Here is a 27,703-nt window from a genome sequence, read left to right as displayed (position 1 = left end):
AACACCTGAACCGCGCCGTAAGGGAAGGGTAAAGGAGGGAGTGAAAGAAGAAAGGAAGAGAGAGGTGCCGTAGTGGAGGGCTCCGGAATAATTTCGACCACCTGGGGATCTTTAACGTGCACTGACATCGCACAGCACACGAGCGCCTTAGCGTTTTTCCTCCATAAAAACGCAGCCGCCGCGGTCGGGTTCGAACCCGGGAACTCCGGATCAGTAGTCGAGCGCCCTAACCACTGAGCCACCGCGGCGGGGCAGTCATCTTGTTGCATATTCATTATATATGAGAGAGATACTGCGCCATTTCCTTTCCCCCCGAAACCAATTATTATTATTATTAACAAGATGACTTCTTGGCAACCTCTGCCAGCCCAATGGTGCGCGACATCAATTCGCGCTCAACGCAAACAAGAAGCACGAGTCGGGGAAACAAGCATGCTGAGTTCAGTGGTTCCTGTTACTCTCGAAGGAGCTGTTAAAGTTCGCTTTGTTGGCGACGATGATGTCATTGAACACATATACAACATTTCAGACGCAGGCAAGAAAAAGAAGAACGGTAAAACTTTCACTGTAGCTCCCGCATGATCCCTTAGTGATGTTTAGGCTGCAAGTGCTGCGCGCGCTGCTTGCAGAAGAAATTAGAAACTAAATTGCGTTCGCGGCGAAGATCTTTCGGGCAGTTTTTGCCTTTTTCTTTTCATGCTTTGTCTTTAATGCATCCATAGGCGTCAACGCGCGGAACTTTTTCTAATCCGGTAAGGAGAAACTTTTGCTTTAATAATTAAATGAGCCGCTACCAAACGATATGTAGCTGCAGCGCCGTCATGTGCTGTCCATGCTGCCGCAGAAACAGTTGTTGATAGTCAATGCTATGCTTACATTGCCGTTACAGTTAAAGGAGCTGCACCAGAACCATCTCTGGCTGAGAACCTTCCACCTGTTGCTGGTGTGGAACAAGACGAGACGCCAGTTCCCGTCGGTAGGTTTGAGCGATGTTTTTTTGTGGGCGCAAACTTTACGAAGAAAGAAGACACACAACACGGGCCGTTCTAACGACTGGTTTATTTGAAAGGAAACGGGCACTTAAATACGACGCAACAGCAACAAAAACTATCAGTTATAAATTCAAGCTCACAAAGAAAACAAAATTAGAATCTTTGATCATAGCCTATTTATTTGACATTGAGAGTGGTGGCTTGCTGAGACAATATCTACACGAGGCGATGTGGAATGCTTCCATCACCTCTCTGGTGTGCTATTGCGGGTGCTAAAACAAGACGTGCTTTCTCGAAGATATGCCAGCAATTTCTGCATTTGCGGCAGCGTTCGCCTACCCTGGAAGAGGTGTCGTTATGCTTTCTGAGACGAATGTTCAAGCACCGCCCAGTCTGGCCTATGTATGCGAGTGCACTGTCAAAGAAAGAAATAGGCTATCTTCGGAGATTGTAATTTTGTTTTCTCTGTGAGCTGGAATCGATAACCGATAGTTTCTGTTGTCGTTGCTGTATCATATTTAAATATTGGTTTCCTGTCCAATAAACCGGATGTGAGAACGGTGCATGTCATGTGTTGTAATTTTGTTTTCTCTGTGAGCTGGAATCGATAACCGATAGTTTCTGTTGTCGTTGCTGTATCATATTTAAATATTGGTTTCCTGTCCAATAAACCGGATGTGAGAACGGTGCATGTCATGTGTCTTCTCTCTGCGTCATTGTAAAGTTGGTGCCCACAAAGCATCGTGAATGGCTTCCAACTCGCCCAGCTTTCTATTCTGTTATGACGAGGTTATCTACCCACTTATCACTCTAACAGATATGTACATTGTTTAAGGTCTCCATGCCAACAGCGATACACTAACCGGACGTGAAGTCTTTAACCTGACGTGTACACCTAAGGCAAAGCATGGTGAGTACAGCCATATACCAGTTAAATTTTCTTGTATTCATATTTATGTCAGTTTTATGCCCCTAGCGGTCAAAACGGCTTCGAAGACACCAAGCAGAGAGCAAAGAAAAAGTTCATCTAGCACACCTCGTCAGCCTGGTGCCACAAAATCGCCTTACACGCTTCGAAAGAAGATCAAGCAAAGTGAGTTATTGGCACAACTCAAATGCATGCATGCCTCATATTAAGTAGTGAATTACTGAACATTTCATGTGAATCCCTGTGAAGAATTATCAAAGATGAAAGAGGAAAACGAAGCATCTTCTGGGGAGTCTGACAGTGAGAAATCGTCTGAAGATGATGTGGACGAAGAACCTGGTGATGTAAGTTAAAGCTTTCTTTTTCTCATAGGGTTGACCTTAATCAAGACTGCGTTAATGCCTGTGAGCAGTAATCAATTACTTGCATTTGCCAATAAAGGTCGTACACTGAAAACTGCTGAATCCAGGAAGGCGTCGTAGCCAGGGACAACTGTGGAAGGCAGCGCCATGCACTGGTGCAGTCATCAGGCTGAGCAGTGCGTTCCAAAGACTGTGTAGGGAGAGAGGCTGCAGTGTTCCTGAGATAAATAGGCTTGGACAGCAGAGAAAAAAGTACACAAACTTTTACCTTTTCCAGTGAGAAAAGGTAAAAAATAAATTAGTCCAGGGAGTTTTGGAGGGCAGGCAGAGGGTGTCATTCATGCTGGTTAGCTATTCGAATAGTGCCATAACCTTTTTGGGTAGAAGCTTCAAAAATGTACTTATAAACATGGGTACAAAGGATGGCATGTTTCAGACAGTGCAGTCTCACTCCTATCCATAGATAGTCTTAGTTATTTTGTATTTTGAATCTGCCACCAGTTGCATCATTTAAAAAGAAAGGAAATTTGTATTGGAAAGATGATCTGTGTTAGGGCTGGGCGTAATAATAATTTATTAAAAATAAATTTGCACGGACAATAGCTCTTTGTCGTGTTTCAAGATTTTTCTCATGTGACTTTTGAAGCTAGCAAGAGATGACCGGTAATAAACAGTTGTAGGTTGCACGTTGTGATCTGTAAGGTTCTATTTCATAAGCTAAGAGTAAGCCAGCCCAAAGTAGCTGTCTTGAAGCAGTATTTTACATAGTGTCAACAAAAGTGCTACCAGCTGTCAACTGGCCCCTACCACTTCACGGCCAGGGACCATCATCTTGGCAATAAATAAGAAGGCAGTGTTCAGAAATCTAGTGCTTACAGAGGAACCAACAATCATTAGAACCTACAGCTATCTAGCGAGAGCACAATTAAAAGTTACAAAGGCACTGTAATCAGGGTCAGTGCACTCACTGGGATATCTGGTAGCACTTTTTTAGTGGACCCGGTATTTTGGAGGTTGCTAACATCGGAGGCAGCCGTGGTGCTTACTTTCCAGACAAGTGGTTTTGGGTTGGGAACCCTTTGGGCACCAGTGAAAGTAGCCAAGAAGCCCGTGGATGCTGGGGAAGAACTGTTGTGTTGGCAGAGGATAGGTTATGCAACCAGTTGGAGATCTGAATTTTGTTTCTGTCAGAAATATGCACAAAATAGAAATTCAAAAAACCTTTTTCAGTTCAATTCACCAAAAAGTCCATTCATTGCAGTGCTACATTGTTACTCTTGGTGTTTAAAAAGCAGCTCTTGAACAGTAATGTTCCATTCTGGGAATCTTCCCTTTTTTCAGGTAATTTTAGGAGTGAAATTTGGCAGAAAGGAAATTTTTACGGGTATTGAGGAAATTTTAAAGACCAGAATTTTCTCTTTTTTTTTCTTCAAATTTCTGGACTTTGCAAACATGTGTAGGGAAAAGGGGGCCAAAAATGGAGATTATTGGACCTAATAAGGGTAGTATTGATTACAGCATAGAACATCACTGCTGTTAAAGTGTGCAATCACCTGTTTTTTACTTGGACACATGTTTTTTACTTGAACAAAAGCTTCAAGTCTGAGCATCTGATCAGGCAAGGTGCGAACTTTACTGACGAGAGCTTCAGAGGCCCTAGGAATGACTGCAAGCACCGAAAAGTGTGTGCAAAACCCAATTCAAGAACCACTCTGCCCAATAGGAACAATGCTTGTGCATCTGTTTCAACAAAATGAGACTGATGAGATTAGTTTTGTGATGTTTTATTGTTATGACCTCTGCTTACCACTGCAAGAAAATGTGTGTGGCTGTTCAAATAGAAAGGTGCCATAAATGCCTAAAAGATGGTGCTGAAAAAAAAGTAATGCTTCATTTGTGCAAAAAATGAGTGCTCATAATGGACTTTGTGAGTTGTTCTCACGGAGGTTGCTAAAATTTGAATCTGAATGTATCGTAGTGCCTTCCGATTTACCAGAATAAAGGTAGGCCTGGACAAGTGAAGATCACTGCATTTTGGCTATTTTATTTCCTGTCTTTTACAGACGGGCTTGGGGAAATACAGCAGTTATTTTGCAAGTAGCTCACGGTCCAAGACTTCCAACCACACTCTCACCAAGCTTGGCCGGCCTGTGATGGCTCCAGACGAGATTAACAGAACTTTGGGGGCCGTGAACGACCCCCATGCGAAGCATTGTGAAAGGCTGCTGGTGCACTACCGCACATGCTTTTCACACTGGCTGGCACTGCTGAGGTAAGCGTCTGCATTGTTTTTGCGCCTTATAGTGGCCATTTCCTGCTCATTCTGGCGGTAAATTCAGCGCGGAGGAACGAAGGACATAGAAAGGGGACAAAACAAATGCTGAACTAACAAACGCTGAACTGAAATAAACTACATCCAACTCGCCCAACTCACCATTCTTCTGCAACCATTCCCTGCATTTGGCTGTTGAGTGTTCCTTTGTTCTTCTGTCTGAAGCCTGTTTTGTGGCAGGCAGCCCACATGCGCAGGTGCGTGCATGCATGCGTTTATACACACACGCCTGGCAGATTGCCTACTTGTCACTGCCAAACGAGTTGTGGGCAAACAAACCACAGTGGCAGGTGGCAGTTAAATTAATGATTGGTTGCGACAGGTTGCTTGGGAAGAGAAACATGGGTTTCACAAGCTTCACTGATGGCAGCACCTACCATCGCAGGGCAGTGGCGCATCACTTAGCTGCACCATTGCACCAGGGGTGGAATGAGGACTTCCAGGAATCTATGAACGTAAAGGATGACCAATTCCGCATAATATATGAGCATTAAACCATTATTGCTATCTGAACACTGAAGCTGAAGTGAGAACCGAAGTGCTAGCGCACCTAATTCATATTTGGCTTGGCTACGTACCACATTTACATGATTGTGATAGACTCAAATGTAAGCCGCCCCCCCCCCCCCCCCCCCCCCCCCCCCCCCCCCCCCCCCCGCGCTGCCGCCGTGATCGCTGCTGCGGTCCCACAACACGTCGTTCTAACGTCGTCGTCCAGTGAAATCCCACACTTCGCAAGCAGCCACATCACGACATCGCGTGGAATAGCTGAAAATTTTCCTCGCTGCAGCTGCCACACCTGTATCACCCACTGCGAACGTCGAACTTGCGACCGGGCGCGCGGCTGTTCGTTTCTTCGACGTACAAAATGGCAGCCATCTTGAATGTAGCCGTGAACGAGCGCCGGTCGCTTGTTGGACGTGGAGCACAAATGATGACTGACGAAGCACTACATTAAAAACTTGTGAAACGCGGCCAGCAGTAGTAAAATACATCAGAGCCAAAGAGAAACTACGTGTAAATAGCGTCGGCTCTTTCGTCGGCTACCGACACTGCCCTGGCACGGCTGCCATTCCGAGTGGGGGTGCCCCGCCTCGATTGGAACAGCGGCCCTTCCATCAACTATCAATGCTCCCTTGAGCGCCGAGCGCGCATTTGAAAGTAAAAAGAAAACCTGTTGGACGCTTGAGCTTCCCATAGAACACGATTGCGTTATCGGACCGCTGCCGCTTATCAGCAACCGCAGTCAGCAGCCGAGTGTGGGGTGCCAGTTTGCTGTTTATCGATAGCCGTCATCGGCCGCCGTCCGTACGCGGGGCAGGAATGCCAGTTCTGCGTGTTGACATAGCAGCTGCTCAAAACCAGCACCAAGAGCGATGCGACGGAGCCACGCAGCAAAAATGCAGCCATGCTGTAGCATGCCCGATATTTCATTTGTCCCGCCTTTACTTATAGTGCGATGTTTTCGTTTCGATTGTAAGTCGACCCCACACTTCAGATTTTCAAAATTAAAAAAATAGGTTGCCTTATAATCGTGTAAATATGGTATATTGGCCATCATTTTCTTTCTTACTTTTTGTGCTGCATACATCTCCTGTGTTTCTTCCAAGGGAAGGATTCAGTCTCCTGCTCTATGGGCCCGGATCAAAAATAAAGCTCTTGCAGAAGTTCAAGGAAGAAAAGCTGGCTGACTTTGCAAACATTACTCTCAACGGTTTCAACCCTGCATTATCTTACATGGAGGTAAATGCTGTTGCGCATGAAATGTTGCACAGGTAGCTCATGCTAGAAGGAATGTCACTCCTCAGATGTTTGTGGAATGCAATATTGCACGCATGGAAAAAAATTAATTTCACTGCTGTCGTTCCATGTAGCTTGGAAAAGGTGGATGTAAGGGCTAAACTTTTCAGTATTTGTATGAAAATTTGGTGAACTTTTTTTTCGTTTTTATTTCAAAATGCAATTTTTGTTTTTGTTTCTTTTTGCCACACGTTATCTGTTTGACAACAGTAGCTTTTATTTTTAATGAAATATGAGGTATTCCTCTGTAGTCAGAAATCATGTAGAGTTTCTGTGTTTATTTAGTGCAAACAGTTGATGTGCCAGCAATTAAAGCACATATTACCTTATTTAGAGCAGTGCTTGTAGGATGATATGTTATTACTGTAAGAAAAAGCAATATTGTAGTAGTTAAAGGCACGGCTTTCAGATTGTGAAAAATGGCAAGAAAATAGTTGTTTTAAAAATCATTGTATCTGCTCATGTGCCTCGTTTTCTATACTGTCCCAAAGTTTCATTGCTGAAATCCACCAGGAAGTACCCTTCAAAAAATTGTGTCATCCACTATGGTGGCACTGCTTACCAAGGAAATGCAAAAAAAATCTGTTTTTCTCCATTCCGGGTGTGCAACTGGATGCTTACCTTGTGCAGTAGATTCCATCACGGCTGTTCTGTCTACTTTGACCTGTTTGTTTTCTTACACTGAATTCTGCTTTATGTGTCAACATTCTTGCTTTTTCATTTTAATGAATTGTAGATTTTATATGTTTTGGAAAAACAACCTAAGAAATGTTAACACGCATAGCATGCATTCAGAAATGCAGAATGTTGAAGCAGTCTTCTACCACATTTTGTCTACCACATTTTGTCTAGTCTGCAGGTGTTTCACAAGGTGTAGAAGAGAAAAATTTGTGTGAATTATGTTCCCAAATGTAATGCTGAAGTTTTGTGCACTTCACTTTGAAAGCATTACTAATATGCAAAAAAAGTAAAGCTGTGATTGAACTGTGTGGGGTAAAAACAAAGATGAACTGCATTTCTTAAAATTGGCTTGTGCAATAGTGAAATGAATGAGAAACAAACACACAAAAGCAACAGGTTAGCTACGTGCATGCATACTTACCTGCCATGCTTAAGCAAGTGGAGCCTTTCTATATTTATTGTATTTTTGTTTATTAGATACTGTGAGCCAAATACAGTCCAAGCAGGAGAGGCAGAATACAAACAATATAGTGCAAAAACTGTGGCCGTGAAAAATAGCATTCCTACTGACAGATACTGAAAATGGGCACTGCGTACTTATACAAAGCCAACTGAAATGCTGTTACTCATAAAGGAGCCACATGAGAAAGGAAACAGTACGCGACATGGACAATGCAACGCGTTATAAACAACGCCAACTGACGATTCAGGTCAGTCATTGGGGGCAAGCAGAACATAATCATATGGCAGCACATTCTAATCTGTGGTCATATCAGGATGGTTGTGTTTATGTTAGAATCAGTTTATCTGGTTGGGATAAATGCATGTGTATCCCTTGCTTGCGGCAGACTGCCCACTGCTTCACTCATGGAAGGAACTGTGAGAGCAGCACTTTCGGATTTGGAAGGAAAGAAAATTGTGACCGCAGCAGAAATCCAGAAGGAGCCAGAGGGCCGTACATTTCATGGTTTGCGTCATGACAGTAGTAGTTTAATGGTTGCTGATGCATCACCAAAGCCAGAACACGACCCTTATTTCTAACGCTTGAGCATGGGTTTGTACTGACTGACGATGGCTTGTGGTTACAAACATTGCAATTGCCCTGGTAAGCAGTGGAAAAACCTCCTTATCCAAGTAAAGGCTCTAATTGGGTGGTGGTGGCCTGTGAGCAAACGGCATTAGGCAAGCAAATGCAGCTTGGGGAGCAGGTGAGATTCTTTGCCTGCATTTGTGGGTGCAGGCAAAAGCACACACGACTGCACTATTTAACATAACAATCCCACTGTCGTACTGCAACCCCTGGCTTCTACGCTTTATTAATTTTTGTTGCGATAGACTAGCTAACAAGCTGTGGCATACACATTAAGGATATTGGCTTGCTTGAGTTAAAATCAACTTCCAAAAAATTAATTTGGAATGCGTTTACCTCTGTTGATTGAAACCGAAAGATCCAAACTCTAGATTTATGCAACCTCATTCAGAGTGTGCACTTCTTACCAATAAATCTCAAGCATTGAGCCTTGGATACAATGAGTTATATTTTTTGAACTTTTCAAACAAGTCGTATTCTCTTAACTTCTGACAACAGTTGTTCATCTGTGCTGAAATGCAAGCTTCTGTGGGAAATAGGATCGGACAGCTAACTGCAATAATAAATGTGCAAGGTTATCATTAGCCTTGTCAAACCCGCATAAATGTCCACTTCAGTGTAGCTATACTTGCTTGCCTTGCAGTCTAGCATGTAGGCATATATGAGGTGCTGCCCTTTGTCTCATCGTCACAGCCTTTGTCTTTTTTGTCTTTGCTTTAGGCTAGTGACGGTTGTTTTAACTGCCAGATGCTCACTGGCATGTGGCTCTTTCATTAGTCTCAGCAAGTCAGGGTTGTAGATGCAGCAGTAATAACACTCAGGAGGGCACAACACTAGTGCTGTTTTAGAACTGTTTTCCATTTGTAGAAAATGAATGCTTGAATTGTGCGAGTGGAGCGAGTCTGCCCAGGCCAAGGCATGATATCTGCATGTTGAACAGGGCAGCCTCTTTTTTGTTCAAGAAAAGGATAGGTGGTTTGCACGCAGTTCCTCGATTGTGTCAGCACCTTAGTTTGGGCCCCAGTTTTCTGTAATTCCACGAAATATTGCGGATTTCAGTTTTTTGTGTGGCAGCAACCACATTCTCTTTTTATGGTTTGCTCGTGCAGACATCAGTAGGAACGACAGAGCGATGAGAACATTTATTTATTTTATTTATTTAGTACATACTGCAGACCCTTGTCAGGGTCCAAGCAGGACAGGCATGTATTGATAAGAGCATGTCAGAAAGACGCAGAACACAATCAAGAGAAATGTGCGTAAGAAAAAAAGTGACAAGTGTTATACTAAACTAAAACAACGCCATAGCATGATTCCAGTCGGATACTGTCTCCTGAAAAAACGAATACTTAAAACAGTCAGTTTTCGCAAAATACGATGTTAGTGAGCAGATGTGGTGATGCAGAGTATGTCGGATGGATAAAGGGGACAAGTACTGAGTAGGGTCAAAAGCTACAGCCTGGTTAAGCAAAGAATAAAGAAAGTCAAGACGGTGTTCTCTTCTTCACGTTTCAAGTGATTCAATATTATTAGCCGCCATAAGCTGAATGGGTGAGTCAGTGATTTTAAACTTAAACATGGATTTTAAACATGGTGATTTAAGCATCTGAATTCTCTAAAAGTCCGGAATTTGGTAATGAAGTTCTGCTGTGCCTTGACCTGCTTGCTCACATGTCCGCTCGATCAAGCTACGGCATCAGGTGCAGCGACTTTGCTGACAACACACTCACACATTTGTGCAGGATGAGTCACGGTACTGGTTTATTTCAAAAGCAATGTTAATATTGCCATAAAACACGCTCTTAATTTTGAGTGACGCCTAGCATCCATTCTGGGTGGGGGCTTTGGTAGTATTCTAGCACCCGCGTGTTCTGGAATGTTCACCTCCAAATTTTCTGCTCAATTCCCATAGTTATTCATGCTAAGTGGTGGCAATTGGGGCAAAATTGTTTTGGTATGGTGCAGCTGCTTTGTATGGCGTTTCGTCTGTCAGCAGCACCAAAGCAATAGATTAAGCTGATAATTGTTCCCCTGTCTCTTTCGGATCCCGAGATTGTAGAAATGCCACGTGCAGAAGCTGTGTCACATCAAGGGGGAAAGCTGTGCCAAACATCACCATCTTGCATGTGTAATTGAGCAGACCAAGTGACTAAGAAGCTTATTAATAATTGAGCAGTTGACAGCGACGATTATCCTCCTACTTTGTGCAGGCAGGGCACTGTTGTTTTTATTTCTTTTTATCTTGCCCAGTCTAGCCAATTTGTGTCTGCATGGTTTTTTGTTTTCGTCTACTGCTGATTATTTGCTTTTAAAAATTCTGAAAGTCTGATTTTGAACACCCTGTAATCTCTGTAATGAATGCAAGGTGGCATAATCTGATTGTAAAGAACTGCACACGTATGGTCACAGGTCACATTTCTATCCACTCTTTTGGTTCAGTTGCATTACTCTGCTCCGCATTTTATACTGCTTACGTGCCTGCGAAGTGCAAACAGTGGCATCAGCAAGTTGGCACTTTTCACATCAGCGCCCAGCTGTGGCTGACGCAGGGGCAGTTTCGCAAGTGGCTGTGGATTATGCGTAGTTGATTGCAGAGGCCCAGAGAATTGTCCATTCATCAAGTTTAAGGCTTATTGTGGCATGCCAGAGGGAAAAGCAAAACGTCAGCCAAAGCATTCAAGCAGTTACAGAGCAAACTTGTACCTCACAACACGTGTGCAACCTTAGGCAAATCAAAACTGCCTGTTTGGTGGCATTGCAGATAAGAAGAGCAGGAATAATATCGTGAGCTGCAAGTAGTGTGTCCTTAACAGTGTGCTTATTTCAACCACTTTTATGCACTTGAGCGCATTTGTGAGCATGCATGTAAGTACGCATATATGTTAAAAGATTAGGGAAGGCAGTAGTAGCAAAAAAAAATTGAATTAACACCCTCTTTGTATGCATCCTGGAATAAACACACACACACATGTGCACACACACACACGCAGCCTAATGGTCACTGTACGAATTGCACAGTGCATCATTACATTTCTTTAACTGAGTCTCCTTCCATATATCTTTGATGGCACAATTACATTTTGTCACATTAATTAAGGAGCCTAAATTAAATTTTAAAGGAAAAAGGTGTGAAGAAGACGACACCAATGCGAATTAACCGAAGAATAAAGAAGAGGAAGAAGAAGCATTCGTTGAGGTGGAGAGAGATGATTGCTGCAGAAGCATTTGGTGAGGTGGAGAGAGGTGATTGGTGGAGAAGAGAAGAAGACGACGACAAGGCTTACCTGGACTAACACCGAGGCTATAAAAGGGCTAGTGAGAGCGAGGGACTCGGGGGGAACAGCAGAGAAGCGGAGGCTCCAGCGGGTCAGGGACACTGGCTGGAAGAGAGCGACGCCGGCTACTGCTCCGGTGAGCTCGCGTTCTACAACTCCGCATCGTGGACTTCCTGCCGTGCCTGCACCCATTCCGGGGAGTCAACGGAGGACGCTACCACCTGCTACAGCCAGGGGTGTCTCCAGCGCTGTTGCCACTCATCCGGATGGTTCCCCCAACGCCAACAACACCGGCATCACATCCACGGGCGATTGGACTGGGAGCTTGTACGACGCAGCCAGCGACGCCAGCCCAAGCACGTCGAATGCCGCCAGCGACACCAGCCCAAGCACGGCAAACGCCGCCTCGACGCCGCCTACTGGATCCATACAACGCCGCAGCCACACCGAACCAACCATGAGCACGAACGCCGACCGCTAATAGTAGAACACTAGTAGTAGACGCTAGTAGCAGTGTGCCCGGGTCGTGTGTATTTATAGTCTTTGTGCTTTGTGTTAGTTTTGTTAGTTTTGTGTTCTAGTGTGTGTGCCACGTAGGGTGTATTAAATGTGCGTTTGTGTGGGTGCACCCGTCGCCTAGTCCATTCTTTCGGTCCGAGTGTTCTCCGGAGAAATCCATGACACATTTGTATCATTCTTTATACGTGCCTGGTATAAGAAATCAAATTCAAGACACTGTGGCTGCCATGACTGGCATGAAAAGCAGATCAGTGTTTTAATAAGGGTTTCTGCCTTTAGATCCTTAGCAGCATCCTCCAGTGCATCCCAGGCAGTGAGTCAACATTATCACCACAAGTGGACCATATCGTTGAACATTTTTCAAGAGAGGGTAAGTTGGACTCCTTTCCCTTCACTGCTTATGTACTGCTTATTCTTGGACAGGAACTGTTCTTTATTTGTTCCGGTTTTAGGCACGCATGGCATCTGTGTCCTTTAGAAATCTGATTTTTCAGCTTACGGTTGTCCCATCTTGGGTGCTGGGTGATGAATACAAAAACCTCTTATACAAGCTGTATACAGGCACCATGCTATGCTAGAGAAGTTGATTGTTTTCAGGTGTGCTGCCACAGTGTTATGTCATTAATTCAGACTCGCATAACTCAAACTTCTGGTTTATTTGAGCTTATCCTGTGGACCCGTCAACATCATGTATAGTTCGGGAAGACCATTTAGGCTTCTCCTTAAACTCGGCATGATCTGAGCGAGTTATCGGTCTGCCTTGAATTTGGATTGGAGATATTCGACTGCAATGAATGAATACTAGGAGAATTGGCAGCTTATGATGGTGTGAGGTAGTTTAGATGAGTAATGTCACATTTCTCTTTGTGCCATTTCGGTGTTTAGGTGCTGAGGATATTTTCATCCTCATCAACAACATTGATGGCCTGAATCTGCGAAATGCCAAAGCCCAAGAGATGCTTTCGACACTCTCAACAGCACGTCACATCCACATAGTTGCTTCAGTAGACCACATCAATGCTGCCTTGCGTAAGACTGGTTTCTTTTAAAGCCTCTTCTATCTTTATCAAAAACATCCTATTGATATTGTTGGGGGCCTTGTGGGTGTTTGCTCGAGCTTACAGATGTTTGGATATTTTATTTCCTATGTGAGTTTTTTCTTTGGTTATCTTCATCTGTTCTCTTTAAGGGCCCTGGAATGCAGATCAGGCGTGTGCCTTTTTTAAAATTCTTTGACAGCATAGTGTGAGATGTGACATTGCATTCACGGTTTTTGAAATTGCTGAGGTTTTAATAGGTAATATACTGTAAAACCTTGTTAAGGTCTACAACTCGCTTTAGTGATAGTTCCACTTAGGATGTAGTCGCATGAAATCCCCGTCTCAGCTTTCATTAAATGCCATGCATTTGGTGCCCACTTACCACATAGTGGCTTACCGTGAACGTCTTGGTTAGTATGCACCTATCATGCACGTAACTGAAGAAGTCTCTTATAGAGCAGCCATGAACTATGTGGTTGCTTGTAAGGAAACTCCTAATGCATGTGGTGACACATTGAGAGAGACGCTCGGTGACGTGGTGTCCGGGTGGTCATAGTCTGAGCCGCACGCATGTGCCCATTGTCATAGCTATCGCTTATCATTGTTGCTTGACTTGGCTTTTCCACAGCACAGTGGCTCCGCAGTTTAGGCTGGCGCAGCAAAACCTCGGTTCCTTCCACATGTGCCGTGTCCGTCATTGCCGCGTTGCTGGCTGACTGGCGTTGCTGCATGCCTGGGATTCGGCCACATCTCGTCGCATTGTCATGTAATTGGTGTTTTCATGGTTCGTGCACTTCCCATGTTCAGTGCCATCACTCTCCAGCACGTCTCACGTCAAGGTGAAGCTCCAAGTGTTGTCCACAACCGACGACAACGCCTGCAAAAGGCTGTTCTCATAAGTTTTGCAGTGGGAAGACGCCGTGGAAGAGCATCAGCTTTTGCATGTTTAGGGACATAGACAGTGCAGTCCTGACTTCTCCATCATGCTCTGATAGTAGCAGCGTTGTTGCCTCCATCATTGGCAAAACATCCTCCAATGCCAGTGATGCCAACGAGGAAGCTGAAAACAGATCAGACCCTATTGTTGGCCCTACTTTTGAACATTTCAGCCCTACTGGCACCTGCAGTTCAAGCTGCAGATACTGAGAAGACGGCAAAAAATTGAACTAATCAGCAGACACTATGGCTGAAAATATGGAAAGAAAAGAAGAGGAGATAGGGGAGGGGGCGACTCTACAAACACCCAGTGTCGCAGTTTCCCTTAAATCCCCTAATGGGCACATTTTTTTTTCGAAAATGGTGCTGAAATAGTCATTTAGTGCCTGTGTTGCCATCTGTCAAAAAACATTTAAAAAATGCTTTGAATGAGTCCTGCTCACCTTAAGCCAGACACAGAGTGGCAGAAGACACATGGCAAACTGGACTCGTCATGAGCCAGAAGTGGCAGTCGGCCACTAAGTGGTTAAGGATTGGTAGGTACAGTACAGCATTTAGCCATCTTTAGCCTCTTAGCTAGCAACTCATATAACTGTTTCTTTTTTTTCTGTTTTTAATAGCTATCAGTGGGAGAGACCTCATTTTTGCTGTGCTGAATCCTCTCTGTTCATACTTGCTTAATGATCTCGTGAGGTGTTCCTAGTGGTATACTATAATGCTTACACAGGCTGCCTGTATGGAATAGACTGAAGGCTGACTGGTGGTCCTTTTTTTTTTTGACATTGGAAACGCCAGATTTTGAAGCATCCAAATTGCACTGTGAAAACCTTTCAGAATAATTTGTAACATGAACACGATACCTTTTGGGGCAATTTGTGCATTGTGAAAGAATTCTGAGTTGACCGGTATTTCATGATATGCGAGTTCATATTAAAGGGAGGTTACTGTATTTCATGTGTTCATTCCCAGCTCATGCTAACTGGAGTTAAAATGTAACAAGGGTGCACCATGCTGGTGCCACCAATGTAGAACACGTGTATACAAATCAGATTATTCATGTTTGCTGTATCAGCTCACTGGGTTGTCTTGATAGCCAAGAGTGCAAATTCAGTTGTATCTCCTCTGTGCACTGGCAATACAAGAACACACTTCTTCAAATGACGTGCCCCGCATTCGTCACTGTGTCCTGGAAGCAGCAGTAGAAAGTTGTGCAGTGGATAAATAAAAACCAAAGAGTCCTTTTGCCTTGTTTGGGGAATCACTCATTGCATTTATTATGGTAGGGAAGCTTCAGTTTGGTCCAGTGAGGCATAAAATGTGTGTTTTTCTTTAAATCATCCTTGACATCGTGTTTGCAATGTGGGCTTATGGCAATGAGGGTGCAGCTTTCTGAAGGCTTCATCTCGCATCGTGTTTGTCTGCTTCTGGCAAACACAGTGCTGCTGAAAGTGCCAGTCACAAGTCACTGTGCTTTTGTGTCAGCCACACAAGCAACACCTTGTTCCTTGGTGCAGTGTGGAACCAGGAGATGTTGCGGACATTCCGGTTTGTGTGGATAAATGCAACAACCTTTGAGCCGTATGTGCTGGAGTCCAGTTTGGAGCCTCTCAAGAGCTCTGCATCCAACACGCTGAGCTCGCTAAAGCACGTCTTCTGCAGCTTGACTCCCAACGCCCGCAAGATATTCCTCCTCATTGCTCGGCATCAGTTGGTCAGTGCAGACTCACCAGCGTATGCAGGTATGTCAGTGTTTACATGAGCTATACCCATGTATTTAGCCACAAAGTTGCAGCTATCTCAGAAGACTAGCTGACCAGAGTAAAGTAATGAGTACAGCAAAGCTCAAAATGGCATTTGAGTGCAATGATACTGCAAGTTTGCGTACATTCCTGAAGTGCAAAAGTCCTTCAGTTCAGTGTGATTGAGGCCTAGTCCATTGCAAACCCTGTTGCTGTGACCACTGACACCATTATCTTCCCAATAGATAAGTTAATTGTACTGGAGGTCTGCACTTATACTCTTCTCCTACACAGTGTGTGGCCACCGTGTCCATCTGAATGCATTGTTCGCACTTTTCATGATTCTCTGCTGCCATTGAGTATGTTTTCCTTCCCCGTGGCAGCCGTCGTGGTGGGTCAGTGCTTATGATGCTTGGCTGCTGACCCGAAAAAACACGGGTTTGGTCTCGGCTGTGGCAGTTGCATTTCGGTGGAGGCGGAATGCTAGGGACCCGTATACTGTGCGATCTCAGTGCATGTTAAAAAACTCCAGGTGGTAGAAATTATCCAGAGCACTCCACTACAGCGTCCCTCATAGGCTGGGACGTTAAAGCCCATAAAACCAAGCCAACCTTTTCTTGGCGTCAACTTAGTTACCCAAACAGATCACAGCCTGAATGCTCTGGACAATATTTGGCCCTTCTCAAGTTTCTTCATCTTAATTTTCGCAGCACTGTTATTGAGTTTCTTTTTTAATTCACGATGCTGCTGTCTTTCTGTCTATCAACATCACACCTATGAATTTCCTTTTCATTATCCAAGCATACTCTTATGTCCGGTCATAAGCTGTTTCGTTAGCCTTGATGTTTCAGTTTCAGCCCCGTAAAACTATTGGACAAAGCTTTTCACTGGAATGCTATGTGGTCATCTAAGAGTGACACAACTTCAGGGCGGTTCCACTTGGTCTTCTTGTACTTCTGTGCACTTTTCCCTCATGTGTTCAAGAATCCATCTTGGGAGCCACACCACTCTTCAACAGCATCATGACTGCATTGTCTCATTGGAAGTGCTTTTTCTTTTTTATGCCCTTTTTTTTACGGCAGGGAACAAGCTAAAGCCTGACAATGCGAGGTCAGATGTGTAAGGAGGGTGTGGCAACAGTTTAAAGTAGCAGACATTGATTGCCTCCAGTGAATGGCATGGCAGAGTGCATTGTCCTTGAAAAGAGGGGTGGAGCCTATTGTAGCAGGCCTTCTGTTTGTGCATTGGACAAAGAAGTGATGCACCTAGAAGCTTGCTGAAGAAGCTGACAAGTGTTTCCTGTCTCCTAACTTCATTATTCATGCAGCAAAGGAAGGCGATGAGAATGACGGGGAAGAAGCGGAGACTTTTCTATGTTGCGTGCGTTCACTGTAATGCTAACCCTTCTGGGCACCACTGGCTATTCCTTTTCATAATTCTTTATTTTTTTTTTTTTGCTTAAGTAGCTTATGCAGGTTTCTGGAAGGCCAATTCAGTTTGCAACACCGAACACAAGTGGTTACATTTTCACAAGTGAAAGGAGCCAGGGGTCCATGAAACCAAGTCAGGCATCTAAGAACATTACTGTTACTTTTATTGTCGTTATCATTAGAGTGGGAAAGTAATCGAGTGTCATTTTAGGTAGCAAACAATTTAACATACCAGAAAAAGCGGCAACACGTTGCCAATGGGATTTGGACCCACAATCTTTGCGTGCCGTTTGCAGTGCCCTGCCAGTTGAGCTACAACAGCAGCTGTCTTTCGAGGACATTTATGCTTAGTTAGGTGTGCCCTAGTTTTGAAAGTGTTTGCTAGTGCCACAACTCAAATAGCAGTGGATATGACACACCCTTTCATTGCACCCTTTTATGACGCGAGTGTGAAGGTTGAAAGAGGCAGCTGAGTGAGATATCCCCCAGGTTACCTGTGGCATTGAGACTTCCAGAATTAAAATCCTTGCTCAGCAATGAGCAGACAGGAGTACAGGGGATTAGGGGCTTGTCAGGATATCTGGTTTGGTTTGGTTTGCTGTACTTTTTATCGCAATAGTGCAGCCACATGAAGTGTGAAAGCATTGTGCACAAAACTATGCTAAAATAGGCAGGAAAGAAACCACGATTATGTGGCTTGAGAGACTCGACCTCCCTGAGGCCAAAAAGCCCACAGCTTCTGGCTGGGGAAAGGAGACAGGAAGAGTAGGCTTTCACTGCTTGAAGGGGGATGCAACTTCGAAATCTAAAGAAATGGCCCAAAATTAATTATTTTGAAAATTGTATCTCTTTGTTCAGTTTTGCTGCTGAAATCGACTGACTTACTCTAAAAAAATTGTTTTGTGAACCACGGCAGCTCTGCAATGCAGGGAAATGCTAATATGATGGGTAGTTTTCTTCATTACAGTTTTTTCCCTTGAGACTCACCTAGATTTTTTCACGACTGTTTGAGCCAGTATTTTGACTGTTTTGTTGCACTCCTGGGACCATAGTGCAGGTCATAAAATTCTTTGTTTCTTAAATTTTTGAATTTCTTGTACAAAATTTTTTTCTCACTCAAGATATGAGTCACGACTAGATACGACTCGTATGTCAATGGGCAGTGCATTGCAAACATTAAAAACCAAAGTTTGTGCTTTGTGAAAAAATATTCTAAGCACGTCTTGACCTGTAGCCTGTAGCAAGCCAGTAGGAACGCAAGGAATGTTGAGCCAGCCTTCTGCTAAGTTTACTGAACTGTACTTGGTGTTTCAAGCAAGCGGGCCACTAATTTTTAAAAATAGAGTTTTCGAGGTAAAGAGAAGCTTTTTGCGGCATAGTAACACCAGTGTTGGCAGACGTCAAAAAATGTGCAAATCATGTGAACTATTAAAATGATTAATTAAATTCTAATAGTCAACTTTTAAATATTACGTATAGGCACCTGACTGCAATTAGACATCTGTAGCCGGCTGTTAGTAATATTAGCCATATCAGCTTTTATAGTTTCATAAACATGATTACACTTGCCGCTGTGGCTTGACTAATTTGGGCAATTTCTCACGCAGTTCGAAAGCCGCATGCTTGCGGGAGGGCGCAGAGTGATGCCAATCAAATCGCGACACTTCGTTATGCACGTACAACATGACATTATATAATCTGCCCCGTCCACGCTGGAGCAGCGAAGTGGCAAGGAGCAGGGAGCATTGCAGCACAGGCGGGGCTGAGATTGTCGCGTGGTGCATGCGTCACGGAGTGCTGCGATTTGATTGATGTCGCTTTGTGCCCTCCCACAAGTGTGCGATTTTCTAATGGTGCGAGAAATGGCCCAAATTAGCTGAGCCACAACGGCGAGGGTAATCGCGTTTTTGAAATTCTCAAAACTGATATGGCTATTACGAACAGCCGGCTACAAATCTCTAATTACGATCAGTTGCCTAACAATATCAGTTAGAGTTAGCTGTTCGAACTTAGTTAATGACTTTACTAGTTAACGCGATTTGCCTGTTTTTTGATGTCCACCAACACTGGTATTAATATGCTGCAAAAGCTTCTCTACCTCACAAACCCTATTTTAAAACTTAGTGGCTGGCTTGCCTGAAACACCTGGTATATTAGGAAACAACTTTCTGGAGATGTAACAGCAAAATCTTTGAGAGTAGTCATAAAATTACTTCTGATATGTGAAATAAAAATATGATGTATATGCATCAAAAAGTAAAAACAAATTTTTGCTGAAAGCCATGCCCCCTATTAACTTAACGCCTCTGCGCTTTTTGCAGGGATGTCTTTCCACGACTGCTACCATCGCTGTCGAGAGGCTTTCCTTGTCAACAGTGATTTGACCCTCCGGGCACAGCTGAGGGAGTTCCTGGACCACATGCTGCTGAAGATCAAGAAGGTATTTTTCTTTTCTGCCTTTCATTTATGCAATTTCATTGCATGTTATGATCAACTTTATGCTAGTCTTGCTAGAGTGCGGCATTGTATGCTGAGAGGCAATTAAGAGCGCAGGGCTCCAGGCCTCTCTTCCGTATTTACATTAAGCACAGGACGGAGATATTTCGTCCTGTCTAAGGTGTAGTTATTAAGGTTGAACATTAATTCCCGAATCTTGGAACCATTACTATGTAGTTCCTGAGCGTTCACATGTTGGGAAGAGGCACGGTGGGAATTGCTGTCTGGGGAATGACAGCTGTTTTATAAGGATGACTGCAGTACAGTCAGCTCATGGCAATTTGAACTTTATGCGGCCATTGATTCTTAATTTAATTATTAAAAATTAATTTTTGTGAGCATTTATTGTGCACGAATAGTTATAAGTGATAAGCTTATTTTTGATGGTTTCTGTCATTGAATAACAGCACAGACACAAGGGACAGAGGGACGGTTATTCACAGTCAGTATGTACAGTACTGTATTTACATGATTGTAAGTCTACTCGAATGTAAGTCGACGCCCCTAAATCACATTTCCGAAGAAAAAAAAAACAAAACTTCTGAGGTTGTTTAAGCTTGGCCTTGAATAGTTGAACACGATAGCATTATTCAGCTGCCGCCGTTTATCGCCAGCTGCTATCGGCTGCCGCTCGCAAGTGTGCCCGTGGACACATTCCAAAACGGAAATGTATTAGTCACTGGACTACTCGTCCACACTTGCGCCATTGTCCTCACTAGCGCTGCCATCGTGATTGCTGCTGCGGTCCCACAGCACGTCGCTCTAACGTCATCGTTCAGCAAAATCCCACACTTCGCAAACAGCCACATCACAACATCGCGTGGAACAGCTAAAAATTTTCCTCGTTGCAGCTGCCACACCTGTATCACCCGTTGCGAACGTCAAACTTGCAGCCCGGCGCGCGGCTGTTTGTTTTTTTCAACGTAAAAAATGGCAGCCATCTTGAATGTAGCCGTGAACGAGCGGAGATCGCTTGCCGGACCTGGAGCACAAATGATGACTGACGAAGCACTACATTAAAAACTTGTGAAACGTGGCCGGCAGTGGTCAAATGCGCCAGAGCCAAAGAGAAACTGCGCGTGAATGGCGTCGGCTCTTCTGTCGGCTATCGACACTCCCCGGTACCGCTGCCGTTCCGAGTGGGGGTGCCGCCTCATTTGGAACAGCGGCCCTTCCATCAACTATTAACGCTCCCTTGAGCGCCGAGCACGCATTTGAAAGTAATAAGAAAACCTGTTGGACGCTTGAGCGTCCCATAGAACGCGATTGCGTTATCGGGGAACCGCCGCTTATCAGCAACCGCAGTCATCAGCCACGTGTGGGGTGCCAGTTTGCTGCTTATCAATAGCCGCCTTTGGCCGCTTCCCACGCGGGCAGGGTATGCCAGTTCTATGCGTTGTCATAGCAGCTGCTCAAGGCCAGCACCAAGAGTGATGCGACGGAGCTGCGCAGCAAAAATGCAACCACGTTGTAGCATGCCCGATATCTCGTTTGTCTTGCCTTTAATTATATTGCGGAACAGCGGCCCTTCCATCAACTATCAACACTCTCTTGTACACCGAGCACGCATTTGAAAGTAAAAAGAAAAATTGTTGGACGCTTGAGCTTCCCTTAGAACACAATTGTGTTATCGGGGCACCGCCACTTATCGGCAACCGCAGTCAGCAGCCACATGTGGAGAGTGTGGGGTGCCAGTTTGCTGTTTATCGATAGCCGCCATCGGCCGCCACACGCGCGCGCGGGGAGGGGATGCCAGTTTTGCGCCTTGACATAGGAGCTGCTCAAGGCCAGCACCAAGAGCGATGCGACGGAGCCAGACCAACCAACTAGCTCAACTCGCCGTGTTACTGAAGTTTATTTCTTGTACATTGAGCTCTGTTCCGTTATTACGAACAAGGGTTACGCTACCATGAAAATATGTATTAGGGCAGTGTCAACACATCTCAGGTAGAACGAACAACTGTGGCCGCCTCACTCGGTTATATCGAATGAGGAGGCGCCGTAAACTTGCCTCCGGAGTCGAAAAACTACCTTCCTGTAAGTGCGGAGAGTGAAGAGCATCCCTCATTCCCCATGACACCACCACGGAGAGAACATGGTGACCTAAAAGAGCATAAAAAAGGCGACTGAAACTGCAGACAACTGCCAGCTCAGTGTGTACCGATGGCCTGCAAGTGAATTGTTTCATCTGTTCCGGTTGGGAAAAGCGTCTATAGTAAAAGAAGCATAGTGAGCATGAGACAGGGGCAGCGTTGAAAGCGAAGCTACACTGCGCACTCTCGGGGATCAATCAATGGGAGCGATTTGAACAGTATCGAAAATTGTAATGCCTCGCTGGAACAGCAGGTCACGGGGTACGCAACTCCTGCCCAGTCAGCTGCCGGCCTTTTCTACTGTGTGCGGACAGCATGCAGACAATAACCAGTGCAGCTGATAAATTCTCTGCCATCTTACACTTCACTACCTTCGTCGCTGCCCAGGAACTACAGATGACGCTGTCGGAAGTCCAAGGGATCAGACTCATGTAGATTTCTTTCAACACATCTTTGATGTGCAACAAGTTGGATATCTCATGGAATAAGTTAATTGGTGCGGATACGAACGTCGCAAAGACAAGCTTTAATGAAGCTATTGTACGCAAAGCACGAGCATTCCCTGATCACCAGGCCAAACTGCCACCAGCTACCATGAACACTTCATCTGTGATTAGTTACATGTTAGCACATTGTTAGCAGAAAAGGTCTTCGCCAGGAGAACATGACCGCTCTGCAGAGCTTGGAAAGCGCCGTGGTAGGGTCAGCTTTGAAGAAGTAGACACACAAAACTCACTTTTTAAAGAAATAAATGCCACTTTTGTCAGACTTAGCTTTCTTGGCTGTATTATAGAAAGTCTATTTACTACGAACTTCAGATACAAGTGCCACCCGATTGACCGTCAGGTTTGTTATATGCGGGCTCGACTGTACCGACTAGCTCAACTCGCCGTCTTACTCAAGTTTATTTCTTGTACATTGAGCCCTGTTCCATGTGTCCTCTGTCCCTTGTCTCTACGCTATTATGCACTGTCAGTATGTACCAACTAGCTCAACTCGCCATCTCACTGATGGTTTCTGTCCATGAGCTGAATTCAGATAAGCTTCCAGCATATGCTAGAGAGGAGCACATAACAAACGTTTGTTTCTTGATCTAATCATGTACACTAAAACCTCATTAAGGCATCCTCACTTAATTCTGCTTATGACGTAGTCACATGAAACCCCCACTCAGCTTCCGTTAAACCTCGTGCATTTGGTGTCCACTTATGATGTAGTGGCTTATCACGAATGTCTCGGTCAGCGTGCACCTTTTGCCATTTACAAGATTGAAGAGGTATCTCGGAACACATAATGAATCATGGCACGCATTGTAAAGAAAATTCACCTGTGCTCTTAAAGCGTAGATCACGGCAAGACGTCAATACTGATATGGCACAGCGTGGAACGAGCACTCTGGCACCTGCTGACATGCTTGGAGAGAGAGGACACTCTCCTCCCGTCTCAAGGGGCACCAGTGTGCCCCCACCACTGAAGTCACTGTACCAACCGCCACCCTGTTCGCAGATACCGGTGTCTGTGTGGCAGAGTTGTATGTCCTGTGTTGCAAGTAATTGATTACTTATATGATTAATTACATTTTCTGGTAATTTTGTAATTAATCGATTGCTTTTTTAGACGGCAATGTTCCAGGGAGTTCAGTTATTTTCCTTAACTAGATTACTGGTAAACAGTAATTAGTGACTACCAGTAAGTACTGGTAATTAAAAGTAACTGATTACTGGTAATCGGTTACTTTTTTTTCCAAAAACAATCATAACCAACAAAGCAGCTATGAGAACCTCAACTTGACGGCAAACACAGGGATGTTTCCTTCTTGACCGAGCGACAACAGGCCTGCTGCGGAGGAGGAACATGTATGCAATCATGTCCAGACCACAACTGTGACACCACCGTCTTCTACGGCAGTTCTAGTCTCGAGAAATATCATGTGACCACTCTTTAGGGGCCCCCGTCCTGTCAGATGATGCCTAAACTTACCTGCCACTACACCCTGCTTCGTAGAGGACTGGGACACTGGCATCATAGCAATGCGCAATTACGAGCGGGTGCGTAAGGCATTCATACTTTATGATACCGCCCTTCCCTCCAGCGCATACACTGAGAGAGTGTTCATTGTAGTTGCCGATATCTTCACGACGAGATGTGGGAAAGTTAGTGACGACAACTTTGAAAACAATTTCTCTTGAAAATTAACGTGCAACAAAATATCAAGCAAGCTGCAATAGTTCATTGTAGTCTGATTAACTTTGTGTTATGGCAATAAAAGTTGGAAGGAAAATAACACAATAGTAATTGATTCTTTTATTTAGTTAATTGGTTGCTTTCCTGGGACCTCAATTGACCACTGAAATCAGTTGAATTTCAGTTGGAGTAATTGTAATTATAATCAGTTACTTATTTTTTTGTAATGTGTACAAGACTGCCATGCATGCGGTCACAGTCTGAGCTGCGCGGATGTGCCCATTGCCATAGCCATCGCTTATCTTTTTCACATGACTCGGATTTTTCCGCAACATGGTGCCTCCACAATTCAGGCTCGCTGGAGCAAAATTTAATTTTTCTCTTTGTGCCGCAGCCGTTTTTGCTGCGTTGCAGGCTGACCGGCGCCACAGCATGGTTGTGATTCGGCCTCATCTCATTTTGTTGTCGCATCGTTGGCTTTGTTGTGGATTGCGTGCTAGTGGTTCCTATGCCCGACCTCACAATTCGTTTGCAGCACTGTGAAGGCTGTGGCGATCTGGGCCAGTCAGAACGGCATGCGCAGCAAAACGTTTTCCTCCACGCCCCTCACCCACGTGACTTGTGGCTCTATCTCTCAAAAGGAAAGAACACCAGTGTCTAGCTGCTGCACGCAGGAGACTCAGCCGACTCCGTGGCCGCCATGTTTACAAATGGTGGCGCACCACTTCATGCTGTGTTCATGCACTTTCTCTGCTAATTTAACCAGTGGATGAAACTCTCACTGCACTTGCAAAACATCATCCTGACCTACCTTTTCAATTGCTGCGATAACAGTTTGAAAAATAGTCATAACATCTGCTCTAATATTTGACGGACTGTTTGTTGTCTTCCATGGCTGTGATTGAATGGTAAAGCTCCGCCTTTCACAGAGCGGCAAATGGCTTGTGAGGTAAAGTACAGTGCATCGATCCCTGGCACATCCTCTGTCGGCATGCAGTGTGTCTCATGTTGGGGAAAGCTCCAAGCGGCGGCCGCTGTAGACGGCGACACCTGTGAAGAGCGTTTCGAAGAAGTTTTGCGACGGGGAGATGCTGTGGAAACTGTCACCTTCTGCATGTTCTGCATAGACAGCACAGTTGAGACTTCTCCACCATGGTCTGATAGTGACATTGAGGCCTCTTTCACTGGCGAAAAGTCATCCAATGCAAGCGACAGCAACCGCCTGGGCCCTACCATTAGAGAATATGTGTGTGCGCTAGATATGTTTGTCTGCTATCCCAAATACGGGGCCTAATGAAGTATGCTTTACAGTCGAACCCCGCTACAACGAACGTCGCTTCAACGAAATATTTGCAATTCCCCATCAGATCGTCATAGAAAGTAATGGAACAAATTTCTTATCACAACGAACCATTTTTGGGGCGCGTTTCCGCTTCAACGAAATTTTTGGTATGCGAAGCTGGGTTTAAAAATCTATCTTACAATAATACAAGCATATCGCCACCCATCTGTGTACTTCCATAGGTCCACGCTGCTTTGTTTCACTAAACTTTCGCCGGAACCAATTGATCCACTCATTCAAACGAAAATGAAGACCGCCATTGCTTGGTTGTGATGACAATTGGGCTGGGTGCCTTGTGACAGTGCGCGGGTGCAAGCTTCCATTTTCTTCCAAGCCAGAGCCGCAACCAATCCGTCGCCAAAGGACGCAGCAGCCTGGCAACAGTAGCAGCGCGTTTGCCCTAGTTTTTTTCACTCGTGCTTGTGCGCTGCAATCGACACGAGCATGGCGACTTTGTCTACGAAGCGGACGTTCCTTTCTTCTGAGGACCTGAGTGATGAAGCAATAATTGAGGGCGTTTGCCACAGCGACGCATCATCGGATGATGAGAGCGGCGCAGAGGATTTAGCACCACCATCTGCATTAAAAGTGATGGAAGCATTTGATGTGCTCTGCAGATTTATTGGTGCTCACAATGACGACATCGCGATGTAACTGCTCAGCAAGCGCGCAAGTTGCGCCACGGCACTCGTGGCAAAAAGGAAAGAAGCAGGAGAAGAAGGTGACCGACTTCTTTGGAAATAAATGATGTTTTAGGACTATGCTGTCCAACCTGACAGTGTTTTTGGGCTGTTTTTGCCACATCGAAATTTCCGCTTCAACGAAATTTTTCGCGCACCCCGTGAATTTCGTTGTAGCGGGCTTCAACTGTAGTAAGACGAGCTTTTGGGTAAGTTGGTTGCTTAGCTTTGACATAACTTCAATGCAAAAAAAAAAACAATGGAAGAACACTCACGACGCGGACAATCGCTGATTTTTTTTTTTTTTTTCGACAGAAGGAAATACTTGATTAACACAGAGAGAAGGACCCACTGTAGAAGAAATATGCTTTAGTAAGACGAGCTTTTGGGCAAGTTGGTTGCTTAGCTTTGACATAATTGCAGCGCGAAAAACGACAAACACAATAGAAGGAAAACACTCGCGACGCGGACAGTAGCAATTGTCCGTGTCGTCGATGTTTTCCTTCCATTGTGTTCATCTTTTTTCGCGTTGCAGTTATGTCGAACTTAGTGGAGTATTTGGGACCCGGTTTAAGTGCCTTCAAGGCTGTGCTAGTAGCTGTGAGGCCACCTCAGCAGCAGGCATGAATAACGGATATCTGTGGTCCTATGCAAATAACAGCTTCCATGTGTGCTTTTTTTCATTGAATACCTCTGACATCTTCGTTTACCATGCTGGTGGATATATTATTAAGGCTGGTTTAGGTTGCGGCCTACTGCTGCTGCCAGGTTCTTCTAGGTCCTGTGGGGTATGCCTCTACACATATTCTGTTAAAAAGTGCCCTTCATTGGCTGTCCTTGCAATGCATGAGAGCTTAGAACAAAGGAACTTGAATGCAAATAGTAAAGTAAGTTTTGTGTATTTGCTGTCTTTGTCCGTGCCAGATTATATGAGGGAGTTCGAATTCATATTTGAAACCGTGTTGATTTTAGCATTAAATCCATAAAATTACTAGTACATAAAATCATGATATGCATAATCGATTGAGTTAGTAGCCCACAATGTCATGGAGCATTGAGTGACAGTGGCTTTGTTAGGCTTGCTAGATAGCACCATGGCATTGCTCTTCATAGTGTGTTCTAGGGCCTGAGTGTTGAATTCACTCCATGTTCATTGGCCTTGGCAGACCACTGCTGTTCTTGCAAACTGTTTTCTTCCCAAACATGTTGAGTGAAGGAATGAAAAGAAAAAAATCAGCCAAAAAAACTTTTTGAAGTGAGTGGTGTTGAAATATTTCAGAGACATAACAGCTGCACTAAAATTTTGGCGACCGTCTAAGTTAACTAGCAGTATGAATTATCCAAGTTTGAAGTAACACAAGTCAGCTGTTTAATATTTTCTTCTCGTACCAGCAGCTGGAACTGTGGGCAAAATGTGAACGGGTATTTTCCTGAAGTCTGTCATCAGATAGGTGTTGTACTGTTAGGCAGTTGTTCATGTCCATTTTTGTTACTTTGCATCAGGGCCATGATGGGACAGAGAACTTGTGGATTCCCATTGAGACCGGAGCACTCACCCTGTTTCTTGATCAGCAAGACGAAGATGGCCTCTAGGTAGCAGCTTTTGCAGTGCATACAAACCGGACAAGTCTTATACCATTGTTGCTGCCGATTTTTTGATGGAAAAATTTTTTATAGAGTGTATATAACTAATACTGCACGTGTATTAGCTACTTCTGGTTACTCAAATAACCTTGTTGTTTTTCTGCTCTGCTATTCTTGAACTCCAATAAACTATTTCTGAT

The 27,703-nt window shown here is 44.5% G+C and overlaps 1 protein-coding gene across 2 annotated transcripts; it reads left to right on the top strand.

Annotated features, from left to right (window-relative positions):
- Positions 1–371: 371 nt before the first annotated feature.
- Orc2 (origin recognition complex subunit 2) lies at positions 372–27,703 on the top strand. 2 transcript variants are annotated; one of them, XM_077627942.1, is made up of 12 exons: positions 372–553; positions 890–976; positions 1,828–1,902; positions 1,969–2,085; positions 2,170–2,264; positions 4,346–4,554; positions 6,225–6,357; positions 12,259–12,349; positions 12,865–13,008; positions 15,470–15,694; positions 19,446–19,564; positions 27,423–27,703. In XM_077627942.1, exons 1-12 carry the CDS (start codon positions 433–435, stop codon positions 27,510–27,512), a joined length of 1,506 nt encoding a protein of 501 aa, XP_077484068.1. In that variant the 5' UTR covers positions 372–432; the 3' UTR covers positions 27,513–27,703. The 2 variants fall into 2 exon arrangements, with proteins under 2 accessions (XP_077484068.1, XP_077484069.1); XM_077627943.1 differs by having other exon boundaries at positions 406–439; positions 27,423–27,701.

This window comes from Amblyomma americanum, chromosome 6, assembly GCF_052857255.1.
Source record: "Amblyomma americanum isolate KBUSLIRL-KWMA chromosome 6, ASM5285725v1, whole genome shotgun sequence".
Classification (NCBI taxonomy): Eukaryota; Metazoa; Arthropoda; class Arachnida; order Ixodida; family Ixodidae; genus Amblyomma; species Amblyomma americanum.
Note: the sequence above shows the minus strand (reverse complement) of the source record. Positions and strands in the feature narration are given on the sequence as shown.

Bases quoted from the DNA above. Each gene is read 5' to 3' on its own strand.
- Orc2 (XM_077627942.1), top strand. From the start codon at position 433: ATGCTGAGTTCAGTGGTTCCTGTTACTCTCGAAGGAGCTGTTAAAGTT. The intron at 2,265-4,345 runs GTAAGTTAAAGC...TGTCTTTTACAG, and splicing joins TGGACGAAGAACCTGGTGAT to ACGGGCTTGGGGAAATACAG. The intron at 15,695-19,445 runs GTATGTCAGTGT...CGCTTTTTGCAG, and splicing joins AGACTCACCAGCGTATGCAG to GGATGTCTTTCCACGACTGC.